The sequence below is a fragment of the Leucoraja erinacea genome, chromosome 1, assembly GCF_028641065.1.
Source record: "Leucoraja erinacea ecotype New England chromosome 1, Leri_hhj_1, whole genome shotgun sequence".
NCBI lineage: Eukaryota > Metazoa > Chordata > Chondrichthyes > Rajiformes > Rajidae > Leucoraja > Leucoraja erinaceus.
In genome coordinates, this window is record NC_073377.1 from 49,425,096 (window position 1) to 49,448,244 (window position 23,149).

The following is a 23,149-nucleotide window of genomic DNA, read 5'->3' on the forward strand; positions in this document are numbered from 1 at the left end:
TGAATGGTCATTAACCTGAAACATGAACCTGGTTTCTTTTCCTGTAAATGCTATCTGGCCTGCTGAATATTTCCAGGATTTTGTGTTTATATTTTTGATATTTTCTGGTAACCTGGAAATCTTGCTTAAAAAAGGCTGGTAGGAGTTCTGTTAAAACATGATTCTTTAGAATGAGCAGCAGTCTTACTGTATTTTACATCCAGTAATGTTATGCCTGACCTTCACGTGACATTAGCTTGATCACACTTTGATCACAGAAATTTCACAAAGCCTTATTTAAAAAAAAATGTAATTGATAGAATGATAACCTTTCATTGGTATAAAGCTTTGAAATTATGGCTTATTTTTTACTATGTCTTGATATTCAAAGTAACGTACAACTGAAATGAAATGGTCTCACATTTATGGTTATTATTACTTATGGAAAAAGTACAATATATTTTTGTGGATGCAATTATTTTGGATAAATGTATATTTCTATGGCCAGTCAAATGCTGTGTAAAATCACAGTGTAACAAAAGAAATCATTCTCCTTTGGGGAAAGTAGGCTCATTTACAACAATATCAAATAATCTCTTCCACCTGTTCATAATTTATATTGTGCTTTGCATTTTCAGGTTTTATGTATGACGTACCTATAAATTTTGAGGTTCATTTCATATATTCAAATCAAAACAATTGGGGGGGAAAAAAGATAAAATTGTGTTCATTTAAAACAAAACTCTCAGTATATGCATACACCCATTTTGACCCCTGACCCCCAGCTCTCATTCATAATCCAGATGTGTGATGTGGTTGAATTTGAAGTTGTCATTGCTCTTCTGTTCGGAGGAGGCCAGTATCTGCTACCTGGGTCTACTTTAGCTCTGAGCTTGAAGGTGGCTTTCCTCTCAGGTGCCTTCCGTTCCCACCTAGACCAGGGTTGTTATGCTTTTGTAAGTTTCTGTTATTGTTACCCACAGGGCCATCAAATGTATTCAAGATTGTAAAGATGATCATGGAAAGGATTTTTCAGCCTGTTATTATCTTTAGCTTTAGCAAAAAAGACTGTGAAGCGTATGCTCTGCAAATGACCAAACTTGACTTCAATACAGGTAAGAATAACTCACACAAATATTTTTATTTCACAGCTTTGCCTTACATGTTTAAGCTTAAAAATATCCCTTTTCTTGTAAATGTCCAATAGTTTCAACATCATTAATTAGAACAAAATGATATTTTCTGAAATCATGGTTGTTGCAAAAGAGTTCTTAGCACCACATTAGACTAGAAATATACAGCATGTGTTTTTTAATTGGATTTGGAATTCCCCTGCTATTTTAGAAGTAAGAGAAGTGCATGAGTCTGTTCTCTTTTCAGTCTTTAAATTGTTTCTTGGAATTTCTTAAAACATAACAACAAGGAATTGCAGATGCTGGTTCACCAAAGAAAGATACAAAAATGCTGGATTACTCCAGTATTTTGTATTTTTCTTGGGATTTCTTGTTTGAATCCTTCTATTTGGCTGTTTAAGACCTCACAAAATTAAGACCTGACCTAATCACTGCCAGTCGGAACCTGATCTGGTCTGACGTGACCCAGAACCATTCGCAGAAAAGTGAGAGGGGTGAAAAAGACTTGTTGCACTTGAATTGCTATTGATCAGGAAAATGTTTAATATAATTCCAAGAAATGCATTGCCACCTGGATGAACCACTGGCCTAGGCTGAACATGAACCTGAATGTTTTATCAGAAAATATACCACACCCGGAGTTGCTAATTTATGTTGAATTGCATTGGGTTCAGGATGGTAACCAATGCTCTGATATGTAGTTTTTGAAGAGCAGAATAAGTTGGCAGAGTTTAATGGCCTACTCCTGGTCTTTTTATTTTGTTTCATTAATATCAAGCAAAACAAAATTTGTCAGAGTAACTAAGCAGGACAAGCCACATCTGTGGAGGGAAATGGACTGAAGACATGATTGGTCAGGATCCTTCTTCAGACAATCAGAGGAAGAGTCACGACTCAAAACGTTGTCTGTTCATTTCCCACCATGCTGCCTGCGGTCTTGTTTATAGCTTGCTCGGGCTTCCAGCATCTGCTGTCTCTTGCATCTTTGTTAATATTGATGCACACCGCATCAATACATCTGGGATCCACACCAAAGTCTTAACATTTTTGTAATTTTGTTAATGTGTTTCTGAAAGTCAAGCCAAGGGGATGTGCTGACAAATGGTGTTTTAGATGAATGGGACTTTCACTGAAAATAATTTAATTAACTTCATTGAAATTTGGATTTTGTTCAGGTTTTCAGTGATTACATGGACCGTCTGTAAGTGATTTCATTTCAGACTTGGAGCATTCCACCATTTTCACCATTTCTAAGAGATTGGGGTTAATGTGATCCTGCAACCTTTTCATTACTTTATCAAATGGAAAATATTTCACTTTTTGGAGCTGGTGTTCTATAATTTCTGAATCCAGTTCAGTTCGGTTCAGTCAATATGCATTATTAGGTGCTCTAAGAAACATTTCCATATGTTCTGTGTATGGCCTAAAAGTTCACACCACTGATTATGCTCTCCAGGGCTGCCAGTGTAACCAACTTGGCTGTGCAGCCATTTTGTTCTGTTCAACTTTTGATATTGTTCTTACCAACAATGATGATGCATGAAACAAGGATAGTTCAATAAACATACCCTTTGACGTAAACAAATGAATCATAATATATGAAGTTCCCATGTTACTGGAGTATTGGAAAAAGACTGCGACCATCCACCTATGCCCCTTATGATATTATCACTCCACGGTGTCTTATCCTCCAGGGAAAATGATCCCAGCCCATCTAGCATCTTTTTACAATTCAGTCCCTCCAGTCCCAGTATTATTATTGTGAATATGCTGCTATTTCGGCTTAATCACATTCTTCCTATAGGTGGGCAACCAGAACTGTGCACAGTACTCCAATTGTAGTCTCACCAACAACGTACAGTTGCAACACAAAGTCCCAACTCCTGTACCCTGACATCATCAGAAGGCAAGCGTGCTAATGGCCGTTTTCACCATCCTGTCTACCTGTGTTGCCACTTTCAGGGAACTATGCACCTGTGCCCCCAGGATCTCTCTGTTCTACAACACTATTCAAAACATGACATTTTATTGTGGAACTTCTGCTCTGGTTTAACATAAAATTGCCATTCCTCGCACTTGTTTGGGTTAAATTTAATCTGCCATTTCTTGGCTCATTTCCCAGTTCATCTGGATCCTGTTGGTGATAACCTCTTCACTGTTCACTGCACTAGACCACACCACCAATTGTTATCTCAACGACAAACCTATTTACCACTTGAAGAACATTGTCGTCCAGATCATTTATATAGCTGATCAGCAACAGGAGACCCAGCATTGATGCCTGCGTGCAACACTGCTCACAGGCCTCTAATCTGAATAATCGCCTTCCATCAGCACTCGCTCATACTCTATTTTAATCTTGTTACTCCTTCCACCAAGCCAATTTTATTTTAAATTTGCCAGCACACCCTGAATCACATGTGCTCGAGTGGTGGTGCCATTGAGTGTGGCAACCTCACCAGCAGCTGTCTGTCCTTTCATCCTTTTTGTTATTTTTAGTCTTAAAGTTTGTTTTTGGAGGTCTTTTAGTCTTTTTTAATGTGCTGGGGGGGGGGATCCGTTTTTCTTAGTCATTACCTGGTCGAGGATGCGTCTTTCCTCCGAGCCGCATCTTCGCCCCCTCCTCGTGGCTTTCCATCTGGATTGGCCGGAGACCGGTCAGAGCTTCAGCAGCGGCGCAGCACTGGATTCCATCGTGGAGCAAGCGATGCCTTACCGGGGTCGCTGTGTTGGAGCTCCGGAGAGCTGGGACTGCCGACTTTGAAACCGTGGAGCTGTGGTCTGCGGAGCTTCCAGCCACGGAGCCTGGGATCCTTGCCAGGGTCCCTAGCGTTGAATCTCCGCCCAGCTCGGCCTGTGGGTTTCGGGAGCCATGGTCTCCGGTAGGAAGCGGCCGATTCGGAGGCTCCGGGCCGCTGAGAGTATTCTTCCGTTCGAGGGACTGAAACATCGGGCCGCCCTAACGGCAACTGTGGAGACCTCAGTAGGCCCTGACCACGGGTGAACAGAGGAAGAGGACTGAACTTTGTTGCCTTCCCTCACAGTGGGAAACGTTGATTCCGCTGTGGGGGGGGGGGTTTATGTTAAATTCTAAAGTGTTGTGTTTATCTTATTTGTGTGCTGCATGGTAACGCAAATTTCACTGCACCAATTGGTGTATGTGACAATAAATGTCCTTTGTCCTTGATCTAACCTTGCCAAAAGCCTTGCTGAAGTCTATGTAGACAATGTCTACTGCTGTGCCTCGTAAATCATCTTCATCGTCTCCTCAAAAAGCTCAATCAAATTTGTGAGATCGAATTTCTCTTGCACAAAGCCATGCTGACCATCTCTAATCACTCCTTTTCCAGATGTAATAAAAAGTAACTGCAGATATTGGTTGATACCAAATTTTGGAGTAACTCAGTGGATCAGGCAGTGTCTCTGGAGAAAATGGATAGGTGGCGTTACGGGACGATGGGACCTTCAGTCTTATTCCCTCAGTAATTATTGGTTTGCTCTAAATATACTTGAAGAATCGCACGTGATTCTCCTTTACTTTCTCTGCCAACGTGATCTCGTGTCCTCTTTTTGTCCTCCTGGTTTCCCTTTTGCGTACTGTACTGCATGCACCCAAGAGATTTGCTTGATCCTAGCTGCCTATATGTGATATATGCCGCCTCCTTTTTCCTGACCTGTGCTTCAATATCCCTTGTCAACCAGGATTCCCTAATCATAGCCTAACAGGAATATGCTATCCCTGAACTCTCCGTCTTTCTTTTAAAAACATCCCACTTTCCAGATGTTTGATTTTTATGTTGTTTATATTCTCTTTTTCATCAACTCCCTCACCTCACTGAACTTTATTTGCCCCTTTCAGCTTGTTTCCAGTTTTGATAAAAACTCATTGACCCTAAATATTAATACTATTAATCCCACCACAGATGCTGAGTGACCTGCTGTTTCTGCTTCTAGTTAAGATTTATGGCATCTACAATATTTCACTTTTATTGCTCAAACCCACAACATCTTGGAATGCTTTAATGGCAATAACATTTATTTTAAAATAAAAATTAAAAAGAATTATCATTGTTTTAGGGGAACTAGACAACCAGTCTCCACAAACAATAAAAAGATAACGAGTAGATGATATTAACAAAGTTATATTTGTTTGACGAGTAAATATTGGCCAGGACGCTGAAGAAAGTTCCCTGGTACCTTCTGAATAGTGCTCCGAGAACTTTATCTTTGCCTGCGAGGACAAACTGGGCCCTAAATGATAACTTAGCAGATGCTATCAAATGGCTTATTTATGTGATACTCAGGATATGAGCTTAGTCTTAGGGAAAATAACACACTTGCTTTTTGATGTTTGGGGAGATTAAGAGATAGTTGTATAATCCATAGTTGAAATTCCATTTAAGGAAAAACTGGAAAGGTCACATGAACCTTGTAGCTGAGTAAGTGTTGAAGCTTTTGATCACGAACTATCCTTTCTAATACTTTTACAATTAATATTTATTACATTTTTGTATAGGAATTGAGACGTCAGTACAAAGTGTTTATTGGACCATACTTGAGAGGATTGTGTGCAGTTGTGTTTGCCAGACTACAGGAAGGGTGTGGTGGCATAGGGAGAATCTGGGCTTGAGTTGCAAGAAGATTTTGGATAGACGAAGGGGTGTCCTGAGAGGTTCATAAAATTACGAGGGGCATAAGTAGGGTACAAAGTTAGATTTTGTTTTCCCACTGGGCAGGGAAATGTAGAATGAGAGGGCACAGATTTAAGTTGAAAGCGAAGACATTTAAAGGAGATATAAAAGTTACGTTTTGTTTTCACCGAAGGTGGTAAATATTTGAATGAGCTGCCAAAGGTGGTTGTAGAGGAATTCGGACAGGTACTTCGATAGGATGGTTATAGAAGGAAATGTGCCTAATATGTGGAAAAAATGATTTTTGGCAATTGGCATGGACATAATGAGCTGAGAGGGCCTGTTTCTGTTCTGTATGTTTCTATGATTTGATAATATTAAATGTTACTGTAAGTCTCAGTTATTCAATTAACCATGAATGAAAGGTTATCACTCGCTATGATTGGAAATGTCCTTGGACACTTCTCATTTATTACATTGAAAACATGGTCTAACATAAGGCCAAAGATGATACCTGGTGCAACTAGATTATGGCAAGAACACGAGTTGGGTAGCATCTCTGAACAACATGGATAGGCGCTGTTTTGGGTCGGGACCCTTATTCAGACATTCCCCCAGATATGCTTCTTGGGTTCCTCAAGTACTTTGTGTTCTCCACAAGATTCCAGCATTTGCAGTTCCTTGTGTCTACATTATGGCAAGTCCAGGTTAAAAGTAAATCTTAAATGTATTGATTGAAAGATGCATTATTACATCAGGTGCACTATCTGAATTTTTCATTTTTTACTTGGGAAATTGGATGAAATTTGGGCTTAAAATTGGGGATACTCAAAGAATTAAACCAGAGTGAATCCACAGAGGCTGGTGAAAATGAAAAAAATATTAAAAATTAGAACTTTGTTCAGGCAACAGGATAGGAATTTGGATGGAACATAGGAATACGAACAGCAGATTATTGAATTTACTGCTAGTTAAAGGAATAATTTTTAATCTTTCTGCATTGATTACAATTTTTAGCATGATACAATCAATACAGGAGAGTTTAGAGATACAGAGTGGAAACGACCTTCGGTCTACCCAGTCTGCGGCGACCAGCAATCCCCACATACTAACACTATCTTACACGCACTAAGGACTATTTTTACAATTATACCAAGCCAAAGAACCTACAAACCTGTACGTCTTTTGAATGTGGGAGGAAACCGGAGATCCTGGAGAAACACACGCAGGTCATGGGGAGAACGTACAAGCTCCATACAGCCAAGCACCCGTGGTCAGGATCAAATCCGGGTCTCTGGTGCTGTAAGGCAACAACTCTACGCTGTACTTCAGTGCAATGTCTCATCCGATTTGCAGCAAGATATAATGTAATGATTTAATAAGTGGTTCCTTGATTTGAGGTTGACCTCAGTGGAGGCTGAGAAGAAATCAATTCATTGCCTTACTCTACTGTTGACTGCTAAATAATCTCTGAAGTCTGAAATATAGATTAATCGCAGCACCAAGTTGGGAAATTGCTGGAACCTATTCCTTTCACTTACTGCACAATTTCTCTGTATAAAAGCCCCAGTGAATCTTTCAGCCTTGTAAAACCTGCATCCATTGTTATTGTTTGACCCTATAATGACTATGCCAAACTTCATTTGAGATTCCAGGTGCTGATATGTTGAAATAATTGAGTGGCATGTAGAGTATACAAGGGCTCAATCTTTTATGGTTTGGCTCCACAGTGAGAATGGAAAGTTTACGGAAAGTTGTGACCCTTTTATAGTGTGGAAGTAATGTGGTTTGTAAGGAAGTAATTTTCTATAGTCCAATGCACCAGATGCAGTGATGTATAATATCAGTTCCACTTGGCAGAACTTGATGTACATCTGTCCTGAAAAAGGCCAAGTTACCCAAATACTTCCAGGATAAATTATACTGAATTTTTATTTCAAGTAACATTAACCAGAAGGGAATATTGTCAGTTTAAATAATTCAATTACTACTTTGTGTGTCATCACAAACATTAGTTATGTAGTTTGGCTGAAAGTATTTGTTTTCATTTAAACATTATTTGCTTTCTATTACATCAGTTTGTCAGCAAAGTATAAATAGATAAAAAGGAGTTTTCTCAAAGATTCTCATTGTGTCACATTTCAGTTTCAGACCCAATTTAAATATCATACGAGATTGTTGTCGACCTAAATGGTTCAATGCCTCTCTTAAAATTTTAATTGAATACCTCAGTATTCAGACCGGACATTCCAAAACCTAAACTGTTACCTTTTGTTATTTCATTACCTTTCTGAATTTTACTTAAGTTTGGAATATTGCCCAACTGTATTTCACAACTTTTTTTAATACAACTGTTGCACAATTTGGTATTGGTTTATTATTGTCATATCTACCAAGGCATATTGAAACTTTTGGTTTTGCATGCTATCCTGGCAAATCATACCACAATCATACCACATATAGAATTTTTCGAGGATGTAACTAGTAGCGTGGATAGGGGAGAACCAGTGGATGTGGTGTATCTGGACTTCCAGAAGGCTTTCGACAAGGTCCCACATAAGAGATTAGTATACAAACTTAAAGTACATGGCATTGGGGGTTCAGTATTGATGTGGATAGAGAACTGGCTGGCAAACAGGAAGCAAGGAGTAGGAGTAAACGGGTCCTTTTCACAATGGCAGGCAGTGACTAGTGGGGTACCGCAAGGCTCAGTGCTGGGACCCCGGCTATTTACAATATATATTAATGATCTGGATGAGGGAATTGAAGGCAATATCTCCCAAGTTTGCGGATGACACTAAGCTGGGGGGCAGTGTTAGCTGTGAGGAAGATGCTAGGAGACTGCAAGGTGACTTGGATAGGCTGGGTGAGTGGGCAAATGTTTGGCAGATGCAGTATAATGTGGATAAATGTGAGGTTATCCATTTTGGTGGCAAAAACAGGAAAGCAGACTATTATCTGGCAAAAACAGGAAAGCAGACTATTATCTAAATGGTGGCCGACTAGGAAAAGGGGAGATGCAGCGAGACCTGGGTGTCATGGTACACCAGTCATTGAAAGTAGGCATGCAGGTGCAGCAGGCAGTGAAGAAAGCGAATGGTATGTTAGCTTTCATAACAAAAGGATTTGAGTATAGGAGCAGGGAGGTTCTACTACAGTTGTACAGGGTCTTGGTGAGACCACACCTGGAGTATTGCGTACAGTTTTGGTCTCCAAATCTGAGGAAGGACATTATTGCCATAGAGGGAGTGCAGAGAAGGTTCACCAGACTGATTCCTGGGATGTCAGGACTGTCTTATGAAGAAAGACTGGATAGACTTGGTTTATACTCTCTAGAATTTAGGAGATTGAGAGGAAGATCTTATAGAAACTTACAAAATTCTTAAGGGGTTGGACAGGCTAGATGCAGGAAGATTGCTCCCGATGTTGGGGAAGTCCAGGACAAGGGGTCACAGCTTAAGGATAAGGGGGAAATCCTTTAAAACCGAGATGAGAAGAACGTTTTTCACACAGAGAGTGGTGAGTCTCTGGAACTCTCTGCCGCAGAGGGTAGTCGAGGCCAGTTCATTGGCTATATTTAAGAGGGAGTTAGATGAGGCCCTTGTGGCTAAGCGGATCAGAGGGTATGGAGAGAAGGCAGGTACGGGATACTGAGTTGATCAGCCATGATCATATTGAATGGCGGTGCAGGCTCGAAGGGCCGAATGGCCTACTCCTGCACCTAATTTCTATGTTTCTATGAGGGAGAAGGTTGTTGTCTTTATACCACACTGTGAACACCTTCCTTAATTCCACCTCATTATTGTTTGAGACACAGTCCAACATAGTGGTGTCATCTTCAAACTTGTAAATGGAGTTAGAGCAGAATTTGGCTGCCCACATGAGTGTATGGGGCATATTGTAAGGGACTGAGAAAGCAGCCTTGCAGGGCACCTGTTTTGAGAATTATCTTGGAGGATATTTTGTTGCCTCTCCTTACTGGTTGCAATCGATTGTTCTGGAAGTCGAGGGTCCAGTTGCAGAGGGTTTGCTGAATCCAGGTCCAGAATTTTGGAAGTGCGTTTGGTTGGAATTATGATGCTGAAGGATGTTCTGGTCAATAAATAGGAATCTAAAGTAGGTGTCCTTGTTATCCAGATATACCGGGGATGTGTGTAGGGCCAGGGAGACAGCATCTGCCATGGACTTGTTGCAGTGGCAGTAGGCGTATGGCAGTGGATCAAGGCTCTCCAGGTGACCATGACCAGCCTCGCAAAGCTCTTCATGATGGTGGATGTCAGAGCCTTTTGTGGCACTGAGATGATAGTGGTCGTCTTCAAGCTGGTGGGAACCTCAGATTGGAGTAGGGAGAGGTTAAAGGTATCTTCAAATGCCTGTGCCAACTGGTCCATGTAGTTTCGAAGGAAACTGCTGGAGACGACTCCTGGGCCAATCGCCTTTCCACGAGTTCATTCTCAGGAAGTTCCTTCCGGCATCTGCAACAGTGGTACAGGTGCACCCGAAGCTCTCAGGGTAGGCTTGTCATTTCACTGACCTGTTCACAAAGAGCATAGAATGTATTGAGCACATAGGGTAGAGATGCTTTGTTGTCAACTATTCTACCTGACTCTGCTTTGTAGCTCTTTATTGGATCTGTATGCAATGTATTTTAATATATAAGTAAACAGAGCATTTGCAAGGCCTTGCCTGTGCTATGCAGCCTGAGATAAAATCTAAAAAGGGATACACATTTAAATTATACTAATGCAGCAGTTATATTAACTTGACAGTGTGAGTGAAGAGATAATGAATTTTGACTCTTGGAGATAGCAAACGGTAATTTTACATTCATATTAAGCAGTGTGAATATTAAAAATGGAAAAATAACATTCAAAGAACTTTTGATTTTGATAGATAGACAATCGGTGCAGGAGTAGGCCATTCGGCCCTTCGAGCCAGCACTGCCATTCAATGTGATCATGGCTGATCATCCACAATCAGTAGCCCATTCCTGCCTTCTCCCCATACCCCTTGATTCTGCTACCCCGAAGAACTCTAACTCTATTTTGAATGCATCCAGTGAATCAGCCTCTTGCTTTCTGAGGCAGAGAATTTCACAAATTCACAACCCTCTGTGTGAAAATGTTTTTCCTCCTCTCAGTTCTAAATTGCCTACCCCTTATTCTTAAACTGTGGTCCCTGGTTCAGGACTCCCCCAACATCGGGAACATGTTTCCTGCATCTAGCCTGTCCAATTCCTTAATAATTTGATATGTTTCTATAGGATTCCCTCTCATCCTTCTAAATTCCAGTGATTACAAGCCCAGTCATTCCATTCTTTCATCATATGACAGTCCTGCCATCCCGGGAATTAACCTCGTGAACCTATGCTGCACTCCCTCAATTGCAAGAATGTCATTCCTTAAATTAGGAGACCAAAATTGCACACAATATGCCAGGTGTGGTCTCACCATGGCCCTGTACAACTGCAGAAGTACATCTTTGCTCCTATATGCAACACTCTTGATGAATGCCAACATGTCATTAGCTTTCTTCACTGCCTGTTGTACCTGTATGCTTACTTTCAGTGACTGATGTACTAGGACACCCAGGTCTTGATGTACTAGTGGAGTCAAGGGATATGGGGAGAAGGCAAGCACCGGTTATTGATTGGGGACGATCAGCCATGATCACAATGAATGGTGGTGTTGGCTCGAAGGGCCGAATGGCCTCCTGCACCTATTTTCTATGTTTCCCCTTTTCCTAACCTGCACCATCAGATAATAATCTGCCTTCCTGTTCCTGCCACCAAAGTGGATAACCTCACATTTACCCGCATTAAACTGCATCTGCCATGCATCTGCCCACTCACCCAACCTGTCCAAGTCATTCTGCATCCTCATAGCATCCTCTGAGGTTGGCATTTTAAGTAGTTAAAATGTTTTTGTTGAAGTATAGAGACTTTGTGCAGTTATTCTAAAGACGTACGTTTCTCCTCAGATGATGAGAAAAAGCTGGTTGAAGAGGTATTTAACAATGCTATTGACTGCTTGTCTGATGAAGATAAAAAACTTCCTCAGGTAAATATTTATTTGTAAATCTGGTATGTTATTGAAGTCAAAGTTAACCAGTTTTTAAAGTTATAGACTACCCAAAGTAAAATATGGATATCTATTTCTCTCTAGTTCTTGATTATAGAGGTATTATAATATTGCTGTTGCAAGAAAAGCCCAACCATAAATGATGCTGCTCAGATTTGCTGATGGTCTGATTCATGTTAAATTTAACAATAAATCCACAAGCAGCCACGATTATCCATTTAGTTTTGGATGAAACTTTATCGAGCACCTTTTCGTTAATTTATTGAACAGCTCATTAATTATCCATATGCTCTCCTCTGCCTGTTTTGCATTGTTTCCCCTGACATTGATGTTGATCCCAGTGTAACATTACTCCCTCCTCGCTCTCAGTGGCATGGTTCCCGTCAACGTCGCCAGTGGGTCGGGGCCGATTCTGTTGTTGATTTTTTTAAATGTTTTTATTTATCCAGGTTGAACATGTTTTGCCTCTTTTAAAACGAGGAATTGGAATTCACCATGGAGGTTTACTTCCTATACTGAAAGAAACAATTGAGATTCTTTTCTCTGAAGGACTTTTGAAGGTATTTTTTGTCTCTCAAAAATGTAGTTGATTTACGAACATAGAACTGTAAAACGCAGGTAAAAGCTGATTGGCCCATTATGTCTGTGCTGAACATGTAACAAACTCTTACCTGCCTGCACATAAAGGTCTCCATTCCCTGCACATTAATGTGCCTATTCAAAAATCTCTGAAACACCACCGCCTTGTTTTCGTCCACCACTGAAACAATGCAAAAAATTGCATGTTTCAGATACATTTCAACAGCTTACATGGCAGTAAATTAGGTGATAAATCGATATTAAATAAGCAGAGATAAGAATGAACATGCTTACATAGGGGTAGGATTAAGGTTTTGGCATCCAGTGGGATATATATGGATGTGTGGTTGAGCATTCAGTGATTTAGAACTGGAATGTCTGTGGGTTGAACTTGGGAGATCCCGAGGAAAATATGCTTTTGGGTTTCAGAATTAGCTGGGTCTCTTGCAGAGTTCAGAGGTTGAGTCGGTGACTTTACCTGAATGATAATTGTTAATGGATTGAAATAACTGGATAGAACGTGGAGTTTTGTTTTGGGTTTTTTTAAATCAACAGTGAACCTTTTTTTTAAACTTGCCCATGCTTAGCAGGAAGGCTTGCTTTCTCATTTGCAGCTTAATTTTGAACAACAAAGCAAACTTGTGAAAGGTCTTGTGGCCACTATTAGAAGGTTGCCATTAACATTTTCTCATTGTGAATTTCTCTTCCAAAATGACTGTGGGTGCTGGGTCAATTGAAATTTTCAATCCTATGTTTATTAGATAAGGGTATAAATTGACAGGGATCAAAGACTGGCTATGATGTATGGTATTGTTCTGATGGTATTGTGAAACATCGACACAAAAGTCTGAATAGCAGAACTGTGACTGCGTTCATATTTCTGTGTTTATATTTTGGAAGTTTTTGTTCGTTCAAATCAAGATCTAAAGGTTTATTAAGCATCTAAGAAAGCAGACTTTGCTTATTTCCTTTGAACCTGTATATGTAAGCTTTCCTGTGTGTGTCACAACACTGTGTGTTATAACTTCAAAAACAATTCATGCAATTTAGCTGGCAAGATGATCATGATTATTTGCCCTGAAGGTGAACCAATATGGTCTGTGCAGTGAAGGCATTTATATTTTATGCAGTAGTCTGGTACAATCGGTAACTTGTCATTATTTTAAAGCTACATTATACATTAATTTCTGATTGTTAAAAATTAGTAGGTTCTTCTGAAAATTCTAAAATCTCTTTTCCATGATTTATGCCTGAATATCAATGTCTGTTTTTGAATCTTTTTTCCTTAGGCACTGTTTGCAACAGAGACCTTTGCAATGGGTATCAACATGCCAGCCAGGACTGTTCTATTCACGAGTGCACGTAAATTTGATGGGAAAGATTTTCGCTGGGTACAAAAGTTTTATTTTGCTTGTTTATTATTCTCAGACGTTGCAACTATTCAGAAATCTATAAAGTCTGCTCTTTAATAATGTAAATTAACTTGGCTCAGTAAAGCTGGAATTAATTCATAAATCAACTTTGCTGTCATCTTTTCTTGAATGTGATTTGCAGTGGTAAAATTTGGTCTATGATGCCTTTCAACAATGCACATTTGGGTCTCACTATATCCCGTCAGGAGAAAAGAACTGCAAGTTAACCCAAATATGAATGATAGAAAGAACTTGCAAAGTGCTGAATACAGCATTGATTGGGGTTTAGTGATTCATTGGTCCATATGTGCCAATTCTGATTAAATTTGAGATCATTTGTTGGTCTTTTTTCACTACTACTACACTCCCCACTTATTTCATCATAATTATGCATATAATCATGTTATTTAAAAAAATTATTTGACTATTTTTATATCAGAATAACTTTGTTAAGTTAGCAATCCTCTGCTCATTCCTCACCATCTGCTCATACAGCCTTGCTAAAAAGCCTACATCTTTAAGTCTTTCTAGTGAAGGATAAAATGTGAAACAAATGCTTTAATCTTAAATTACTGTCGTTCTAGCAAGAAGCTTTGATGTTTCAATATCTGATTTTGAATTGTTAGTTGATGCAAGAAATGTAATTGGATTGTGATGCATTCTTATTTGTAATTGGTCACTTTATGAGAGTTCAATCTTTGGTTTACTTATTGTGTATAGTTTTAAGTGTAACCTTTTATTCCAATTGATAAATGAAGCTTATTGGTTTTACGGTTTATAGTTCACATGAGCGGCGCTGGATAGTCTAATATGTATTTAATAAAAATCCCATTTCTCTTTAACTCTTGCATACCCATCACTCCTTTGTAATTTTCCCTTTATTCACCTACAATAGAAGCAATTTACAGCAGGCATTTAACCTACAAGCACATTTCTAAAATGTGGGAGGACACTGGTTGACAAGATGGAAACCCATTTGGTCATGGGGAGAACATACATGTTCCACACAAACAGCACTGACCGTAGTCAGTAGAGCTATGAGACAATGGCACCAAAGCTGAACCATTCTGATCTCTTTACTTTTGTCAACTATTTTGTTCAAATGTTGATCCACCTTCCAGTAGTGGATTCCTTTCAAAATCATTGTCCAATGATTTCTCTTTTCAAATTGCAGATTTCTTCTGGGGAATACATTCAGATGTCTGGTCGAGCTGGTAGGCGTGGCATGGATGAAAGAGGAATTGTTATTCTCATGGTAGATGAAAAGATGAGCCCAACAATAGGAAAACAGCTGTTAAAGGTAACGATTGAAAAAATTATAATTTAAAGACTGGTTAATATTTGTGACGATTTTGCATTTTTGATCATAGTCAGTTTTAATTTTTGATCATATAGTCAGTTTTAATTAAGGGATAATTAACAATCTCATATTTTCCTATTCACTTTAAGGTAATGATTGTATAGAGAATTTTGAAAAATACGCCTTCATAAGGAAGAGTGATAAAGGCAGCATATGATACTAAACTAAGTGGGCCCTGTCACACAGGAGGCCTGGTCCCCCAACGCAATATTCGACCACTCACCCACAGCCCCCACGGGAGGCCTGGTCCCCCAATGCAACCCGTTCCCCAACACAATATTCCACCACTCACCCGTTCCCCCAACGCAACCCGTTCCCCCAACGCAATATTCCACCACTCGCCCATAGCCCCCAACTGCGCCGGGGCGACATTTTTCACATTTCGCTAGCGATTTTCGTTGCTGCCGCCCGGCACTCCTTCACTCCCCCCCCCCCCCCCCCCCCCGCGTCAGCGGCCTGTCGGCCCGCAGGCGCATTGAGGGCGTATGCAGCATCTCGACGGGCGTATGCAGCGTCTCGATGTCGTGTGCAGCGTTTTGACGGCGTATGCCTAGCGTGTGCCGTTGCGTGATGATGTCAGGCCGCCCCCCCTTGCAAACGCGCGTTGCGGGAACAGACCCAACGGGTCTGCACTTGGTCTAGTAGTTCCATTATATTTCTGGGTTGTATAGTTTCCGATACTATAAAAACTGTATCTTGCAGTTTTGCCTTCTACAATGACAAAAAAAAATTGATTGTTATTCACGTTGATGTAATGGTTTATTTTGGTAAGTGACTAGTGTCTGTCTTGTGAGCCAATAAAAGCATTAAACTAACTCACTCTTTAGTTCAATCGTGTATTTAGACTACAAAGTTTGTTGAAATATGGCAACAGATGCTGTTCTGTGGCATATTTATACTGATAAATTACTTAAATTATTTGTGTTTTGCTTTCTTCTCCCAGGGACAGCCATACACAGTTCTCAGTAATTTCTTGGAATAGGGTCTCCACGAAATTGTGTGAAATCTCTGGAACATCTTTGACATTATGTATCAGCTATCCACTATGCTTATAAGTGTTGGTCTCTGGGGAAGACTGTTTTCATTTTGGCTTTGAAATCAAAACTAGTCATGAATGTTACAGCTAAACAGCAATTTGGAAAACATTGTATGTTTGCCAAAACCTGATCCCTACCGCCTTGTATAATTATAGTTTTGTTGGTGAACTGTACGGAACTCCTGCAAAAATCATTAACAGGTTTACATTCGGTTGAGTTTGCTCTGTGTATGGTTTGAACTATAGCCTTAAGCTGTTTTTAATTCCAAATTTCCCTGGATCATATTAATTTTGAGTTGATTCATAGCTTTGTAGCAATCTTTAAAATTGTTCTTCAGAATCATAATAATACTTTATTAGCCAGGTATGTTTTGCAACATATGAGGAATTTCATTTGCCATACAGTCATACCAATACAAAGCAACAGATACACAAAATACATTTTAACATAAACACCCACCACAGTGACTCTTCCACATTCCTCACTGTGATCGAAAGCGTTAAAAAAAATTCAATCTCTTCCCTTCTTTGTTCTCCCGCGGTCGGGGGCCTTGAGCCTTCCGTTGACTGGGCGATCTTGGCTCCCGTAGCCGGCGGCGTTTGGGCCCTCACGTCGGGGCGATCAAGCTCCTGCATAGGGTGGATCTCAGCTCCCCCGCGCCAGAGCAATGTGACCCCGGGTCGGGGCTGGTCGAAACCTTCTGCGTCGTTTGGAGCTTCCCGACATCGGTCTCTACCCGAGACCGCGAGCTCCTCGATGGTGAAATCCGCAGGCTGTGGTTGGAGCGTTGATCCCAGGCAAGAATAATGAACCGTTTACATCCTCCTTTCACTGATAATAATTTGAAATCGGAAACACATGGTTTGTAGTTGGTTTCCTGACATTTTCTTTTTTTAAATGATTCCTTTTATAACCATATAGCAATTACAGCACGGAAACAGGCCATCTCAGCACTTCTAGTCCGTGCCAAACACTTACTCTCACCTAGTCCCATCTACCTGCACTCAGACCATAACCCTCAATTCCCTTCCCGTCCTTATACCTACCCAATTTATTTTTAAATGATAAAATCGAATCTGCCTCCACCACTTCCACTGGAAGCTCATTCCACACAGCTACCACTCTCTGAGTAAAGAAGTTCCCCCTCATGTTACCCCTAAACTTCTGTCCCTTAATTCTCAAATCATGTCCTCGTGTTTGAATCTTCCCTAATCTCAATGGAAAAAGCTTATCCACGTCAACTCTGTCTATCCCTCTCATAATTTTAAAGACCTCTATCAAGTCCCCCCTTAACCTTCTGCGCTCCAAAGAATAAAGACCTAACTTGTTCAACCTTTCTCTCTAACTTAATTGCTGAAACCCAGGCAACATTCTAGTAAATCTCCTCTGTACTCTCTCTATTTTTCCTTCCAGTTGGATCATGACCCCATCAGGCCAGTATCTCACAGAGGGTCCATAGTTCCTTGACCTTCTCCCCATTGCATCCAGCATAAACACCCCTAGCTCAGACAACTCACTTTACCTTCTCCTCAAGTAGGGCTATCTGGGATTTCATTGTTTCAACCTGCTCTTGTCTCATGGAGCTTATTTCTCCCTACCTTGACTATGTTCTTTCTCCTCTCGATCACACCCTTCCCATTTATATGTGTGACACCTTTTATGGCCTCTGCCACATTGACTGTTTCCAATTTTCGGGCACCAACAGTTCAACTTCAGACAAGTTTATTATCATATGCACAAGTATGGTGAGATACAGCTACAATGAAAATCTTGAAAGCAGCAGTATAACATTTGCATAGACTCAAGACACTGGAAAAGCATAAATTATACCTGTACATAAATTGCCAATAAATTCTGCAAGATTGTAAAAAGAAATAATGATTGCAAGAAAAATACATTAGTGCAAAACATAATTTGATATAAAAACATCTTTGGCAGTGCAAGAGGTGAGTACATTGTTCTGTTGTTGTACGTTAGTTTAAAAAACCTGATAGTTGTAGGAAAGTAGCTGTGCTTGTGATGTGGCTCCTCTGCACTGGGGAAACCAAACGCACATTGCTTAACCTTTTATTTGCAGAACTCCTCACTCATTCATAAGGTAGGAGTTGAAGCTAAGCTACAAGGAATGTTTCCGTCAAATGTGAAGGTGACAACGCTAATAAAAATTTATTTGTCGTCATATATTGAGGAGCAATTTCTTTTGAGATACTTGTGCCATCTTTCTAAGCAAGTCTGCTTTGAAAGAGGACTCTCAACTGAATTTCTTGTTTTAACAATTTAATTTTTCGTTTTGCAGGGTTCAGCTGATCCTCTAAACAGTGCTTTTCATCTGACCTATAACATGGTTTTGAACCTGCTTCGTGTTGAAGAGATTAATCCTGAATATATGTTGGAGAAGTCCTTCTACCAATTCCAGAATTACAAAGCAATCCCTGGGGTGGTGGAAAGTAAGGACCATTATTTTCTTAATAATTAGGTTATATCAACAGATAAATTGCCTTTTGTGATAGGATAAAAATTGGCATAACTAATAAAGTACATATTTTAGTTCTGCACAACTTCTTTTGTGGGAGATCCATATTGGGAATGTTTAATGAATTAGAATTAGATCCTTTATTTGTCATTCAGACCTTACGGTCTGAACGAAATGTCGTTACTTTTAGAACAACTTTTAAGAACTGCACAGGAGGGAGGGACGAAGTGAGGGAGGGAGAGAGAGCAGAGACTGAGACACATGAGAGCAGGTTGAAAAAACAAAGACAACGAAAGCTGCCTTGCATAACACTGTATTACAAGTGAGTAACAGAAGCAGGCAGATATGATGTAGCTACATAGATCTGTTTTGCCTTATTCTTTGTGTTGTTAACGTGTGCCCGCAAAAAAAAAACTACAAATAGCACGCAGGAAGCATTTTTGACATTTTCAGGAAATACCATCAAATTCCAGGAAATTTAGGATTCTATTTAAGAGAAAAAAATGTTGAGATGTGAAACATTGCTGATGCATGTGGAGCGCCACTGGTCACAGATCACCAGCCAGAAATAACACCCTTCCACCACAAGGATAAGCCAGTTCTGAATCCAAAATACCAAGTCACCATAGATCCCATGCATCCTAATCTTCTGGATCACCCTACCATGAAGGCCACTTATGAATTGTTATGTTGGATTCCTCCATTTCTTAGCAGTCACAATTCTAATAGACTGGGTACAGGCTCCGTTAGAGTATTTCATTGTACAGCATTGGCTGCAGGATGGGGGGAGTTTCAGTCCATTTATATATTTGGAATTAAGTTTTTGTCCTCAATAATATGATTAGTTTAATATGTTTAATTGGTTTTGAATGTGATGTCAGCAAATTCAGAGTCAAGAGGAATTCCGACAGCTGGTTCTGCTTGGGGTTTATGACAACCGGCTGTCGAAGCTCCAGAGCTTCAAACCAATTAAGATTTGGTTTTAGTGCCTTGGCATGTGTGTTAGAATTAATTTTTACGCAAAGGTCCACAATGAATGTTGTTTTCTTTCCGGTAGTTCCTGAAAAACTACTTTCAACAGTTCTGACGTGCAATTGAAATCCTTCTTCCTCCAGTTTAAGGCCAAACATGAGGCCAAACTTATCTTTTTCCATGACTACCTTGAAGCGCACCAAACTATGGTCACTGTTCCCAAAGGGTGCCTCCATGGACACTTCCATCACTCGCCCATCCTCATATCTTTAGATATGGTCTCTACAAAAGGCCATCTTGAATGAATGTTCTGAATTCCATCACATTTGAGCCATCTGCATTCAGACATTCTAATCAAAATTGGGAGAGTTAAAATTCCCCATGACTATAAGGCTGTTGCTTTTAATTCTTCTGTAACCTGCATATATATCAGTCCTTCTAATTCTTGCTGCTTATTGGAATGCTTATAACCCCATCGTAGTGATTACCCCCATATACCTAACATCTACCCTTAAAGCTACATTCACTGCAGAATATCCTCCCTGAGTGCTGCCTTAATGCCATGCCTAATCAGCAGTGGAACATCCCCTCCTCTTTCACATCCCCTTATGTGACACCTGAAAGTTCTGTACCCTGCAACATTAAGCTGTCACTCCTGTCCTACAATTAACCACCTTAATGTGATTCCAATAATGTCATAATCCCATGCTCTCAGATCAACCATCTGACCTGTGCGGCAGTTTGGATTCATATAAATGTAGTTCAGCATACTGACCTTCTTGTGCTTCTCCTGTCTTCATCTGAGCATCCCCAATTTTCTTTAAACAAATCGGTCTCCCTAGCTGCTATACTGTCATTTTGGATCCCGCCCTACTGCCTCACAAGTTTGCACCCTCCTGGGCATCACAAGCAAACAATCCTGCAAGGATATTATTCTCCCTTAAGTTTAGCTGCAACCAGGTTATATCTGTACAGGTGATCTCTGCTCCAGAGAGATCCCAATATTCCAAAAATATGATGCATCGATTTACTTGCGTGTGAAATCAATTTCAGTTGCATAACAGTAAGCGGGGAGTAACAGCGCTCTCATTAATTGCAGCCAGTAATAAGTGGCGTCATAAGATATGATGTGTAAGTAAAATTAAACATAATTATCCAATTACTGGATCACCTGTCTTTTTGCATTTGTTCATCTATTTTTAGCGAATTTTTAAAAATGTATTAAAGTAAAATAATGTACCATCAATACCTAAGGCAATTTATTGATTATATTTTCATACCCTTATCCTAAAATCATTTTTAAAATTTTAATGTTAAATAAACATTGATGAATTAGATTACTTTCAAAATAGCAATATAATATAAAACTGAAGAAAGGTCCCGACTCAAAATATCACCTATCCATGTTCTCCAGAGGTGCTGCTTGACCTGCTGAGTTACTCCAGCATTTTGTGTCCTTAAATATAATCTTTTGTTCTTACGGTAATTTGAATCCCTGTTACCACCAGAGTAGATGTTTAATAGCTATCAATCAATACCAAGTTATTTTTGATTATGGGCTGCCTCCCCTCTCCGCCTCATCACCCCCATCACCGTCCCCAGTCCCACTATTATAAATATGTTCACTCACCATCTTTAAGAATATAATTACACTTTGGTTCAGGGAGAGTAAGTAATGTAGTGAAAGTTAGCAGTCTAGTAATGTTGTACACGTTTGTATAGAGCTAGTAAATCAGTCCTTAAAAGTGAATAATTTACTGCATGCGTCATTATTCTGACAAGTGGAGGCCAAGTTAATGTCTGAAGTGAAACCCTGAGGAGTATAAACAATAGTTCACAGTACAATGCTTCCTGGGGAGCATCATGTAACCATTAGAGATAAATTATGAAATAATAAAAAGCAGAAACCTAGTGCATTGTGCAACCTTCGCGTGCACAGAACAAAATATTCAAAATTGATTTCAATATTAAATTGCTTTCAACTATTAAAGCAAGATGTGATTAATAATAAAACAACATTTTACCTGATCTGTATAACCTTCGATGAAGTGTAGTCCCAATTCCAGCAGATTGCTTTTAAGTAAAGCTTACTTCCCACTTAATCTCAATATAATTTATTTCTCAGATTTTTTTTTTTTGATTTTTTTTTATTTTGACTCGTTCTTCCTGCCAACATCAGCATTTATTGTAAAACCCCAAGTGCTGGAGTACATCAGCGAGTCAGGCAGCATTGAGTGGACAGATTATGTTTTGGGTTGGGACCTTTCTTCGGACTGAAAGACGATGGTCATTCTTCACACTGCACTTATTGTTGTCTTTATTGCCCTGTGAAATACAAAGGACTTGTCCTTTGAATTGCAGAAGCCCAATTTTGTTATTCATGGTAGTTTGATAAAATTGAGCAGCTTGGTGAGCCTCTTCTGAAGGCAGTGAATAGTCAGCCAATGTTGCACTGCTGCTTTGAGATGTAAGTTTGCTGCTTGGCTTTACAGCAAAATTAAGCCCAAGATCAGTCTCCATCTTCAGTTCCAGTGGATGAGTTATTGATTATTTTGTTTTTTTAGTTTATGAAATTGTTGTGATGTAATTTGTGATTTGCCATAAACTTTACATTAACAGTTTTAGTGGACAGTTTATGCTGCCAGCGGACATGCCAGCTGGATTAAGGAATGTTTGCGCCAATGGCTTTTTACTCTCTTAACTGCACAATCTACAAATAGTTAAACAACTATACCAAGACGTTTATAAGAATGTGTTCATTTGGAACGATTTGCCATAGATCAATAGCAGAATTTAAAGGTTTGGAAAGTAAAAGAAGCAATATCCATATTCTTGAGTTTCCTCATAATTGATGATTTCAATTTCTGCACGTTTTTTAATACCACATAGTTGGTGAACAGAACTAGAGACATAGAAAAAAGGAGAATCTCATTATCACTTGAGATATATCCAGGTAGTTTTGTATCAGAGCTCAAAGATAGTCATAGATTGGAACATTTTTATTTGTTCATTCTGGAAGATTTTATTGTTAGGTTGGCTTTTAAGGTAATGTATCGAGGATGGATTTAGTTCATGCGTTTAATCTAATATACCGAGTATATAGTTCTCTCATAGCCAGTAGTTCCCTCCATTGTAGTGGAGGGAAATCCAAGCAGCCATTAATGATATTTGAAAAAGTAGGCTAGAAGAATATGATTATTTCTATTTAGCTACAGGTGAACTGCAAACAAGTTCCCCAATGTATATGGTGGAACTGGGTGAGTGAGCATTCAAAAGGTTCTCAGTGACTTTTCCTATGAGTGGACTTTTAACAAGTTAACCTGGACAGTGGATCTGCATTCAAAGATGTCCAGAGTTAAGTCTATAAGTTTTGTCATAGAGGTAGAGTGCACATTTAGTGAATGGTAATTTTTGATCTAGATTTTCTCCATGGCCCACCTTGAAACTATTAAACATGCAGTGCAAGTTTTTCGTGCCTAGAGGGGAAAAAAGT

The 23,149-nt window shown here is 39.6% G+C and overlaps 1 protein-coding gene across 1 annotated transcript in view; it reads left to right on the plus strand.

Annotated features, from left to right (window-relative positions):
• The window catches only part of mtrex (Mtr4 exosome RNA helicase), a 90,111-nt gene that overhangs the window by 34,609 nt on the left and 32,353 nt on the right, over positions 1-23,149 (plus strand). The window contains exons 11-16 of the mRNA XM_055634473.1: positions 963-1,094; positions 11,723-11,802; positions 12,273-12,383; positions 13,692-13,793; positions 14,989-15,114; positions 18,508-18,658. Coding sequence (XP_055490448.1) covers positions 963-1,094; positions 11,723-11,802; positions 12,273-12,383; positions 13,692-13,793; positions 14,989-15,114; positions 18,508-18,658 — 702 coding nt within the window. The remainder of the gene's footprint in view (positions 1-962; positions 1,095-11,722; positions 11,803-12,272; positions 12,384-13,691; positions 13,794-14,988; positions 15,115-18,507; positions 18,659-23,149) is intronic.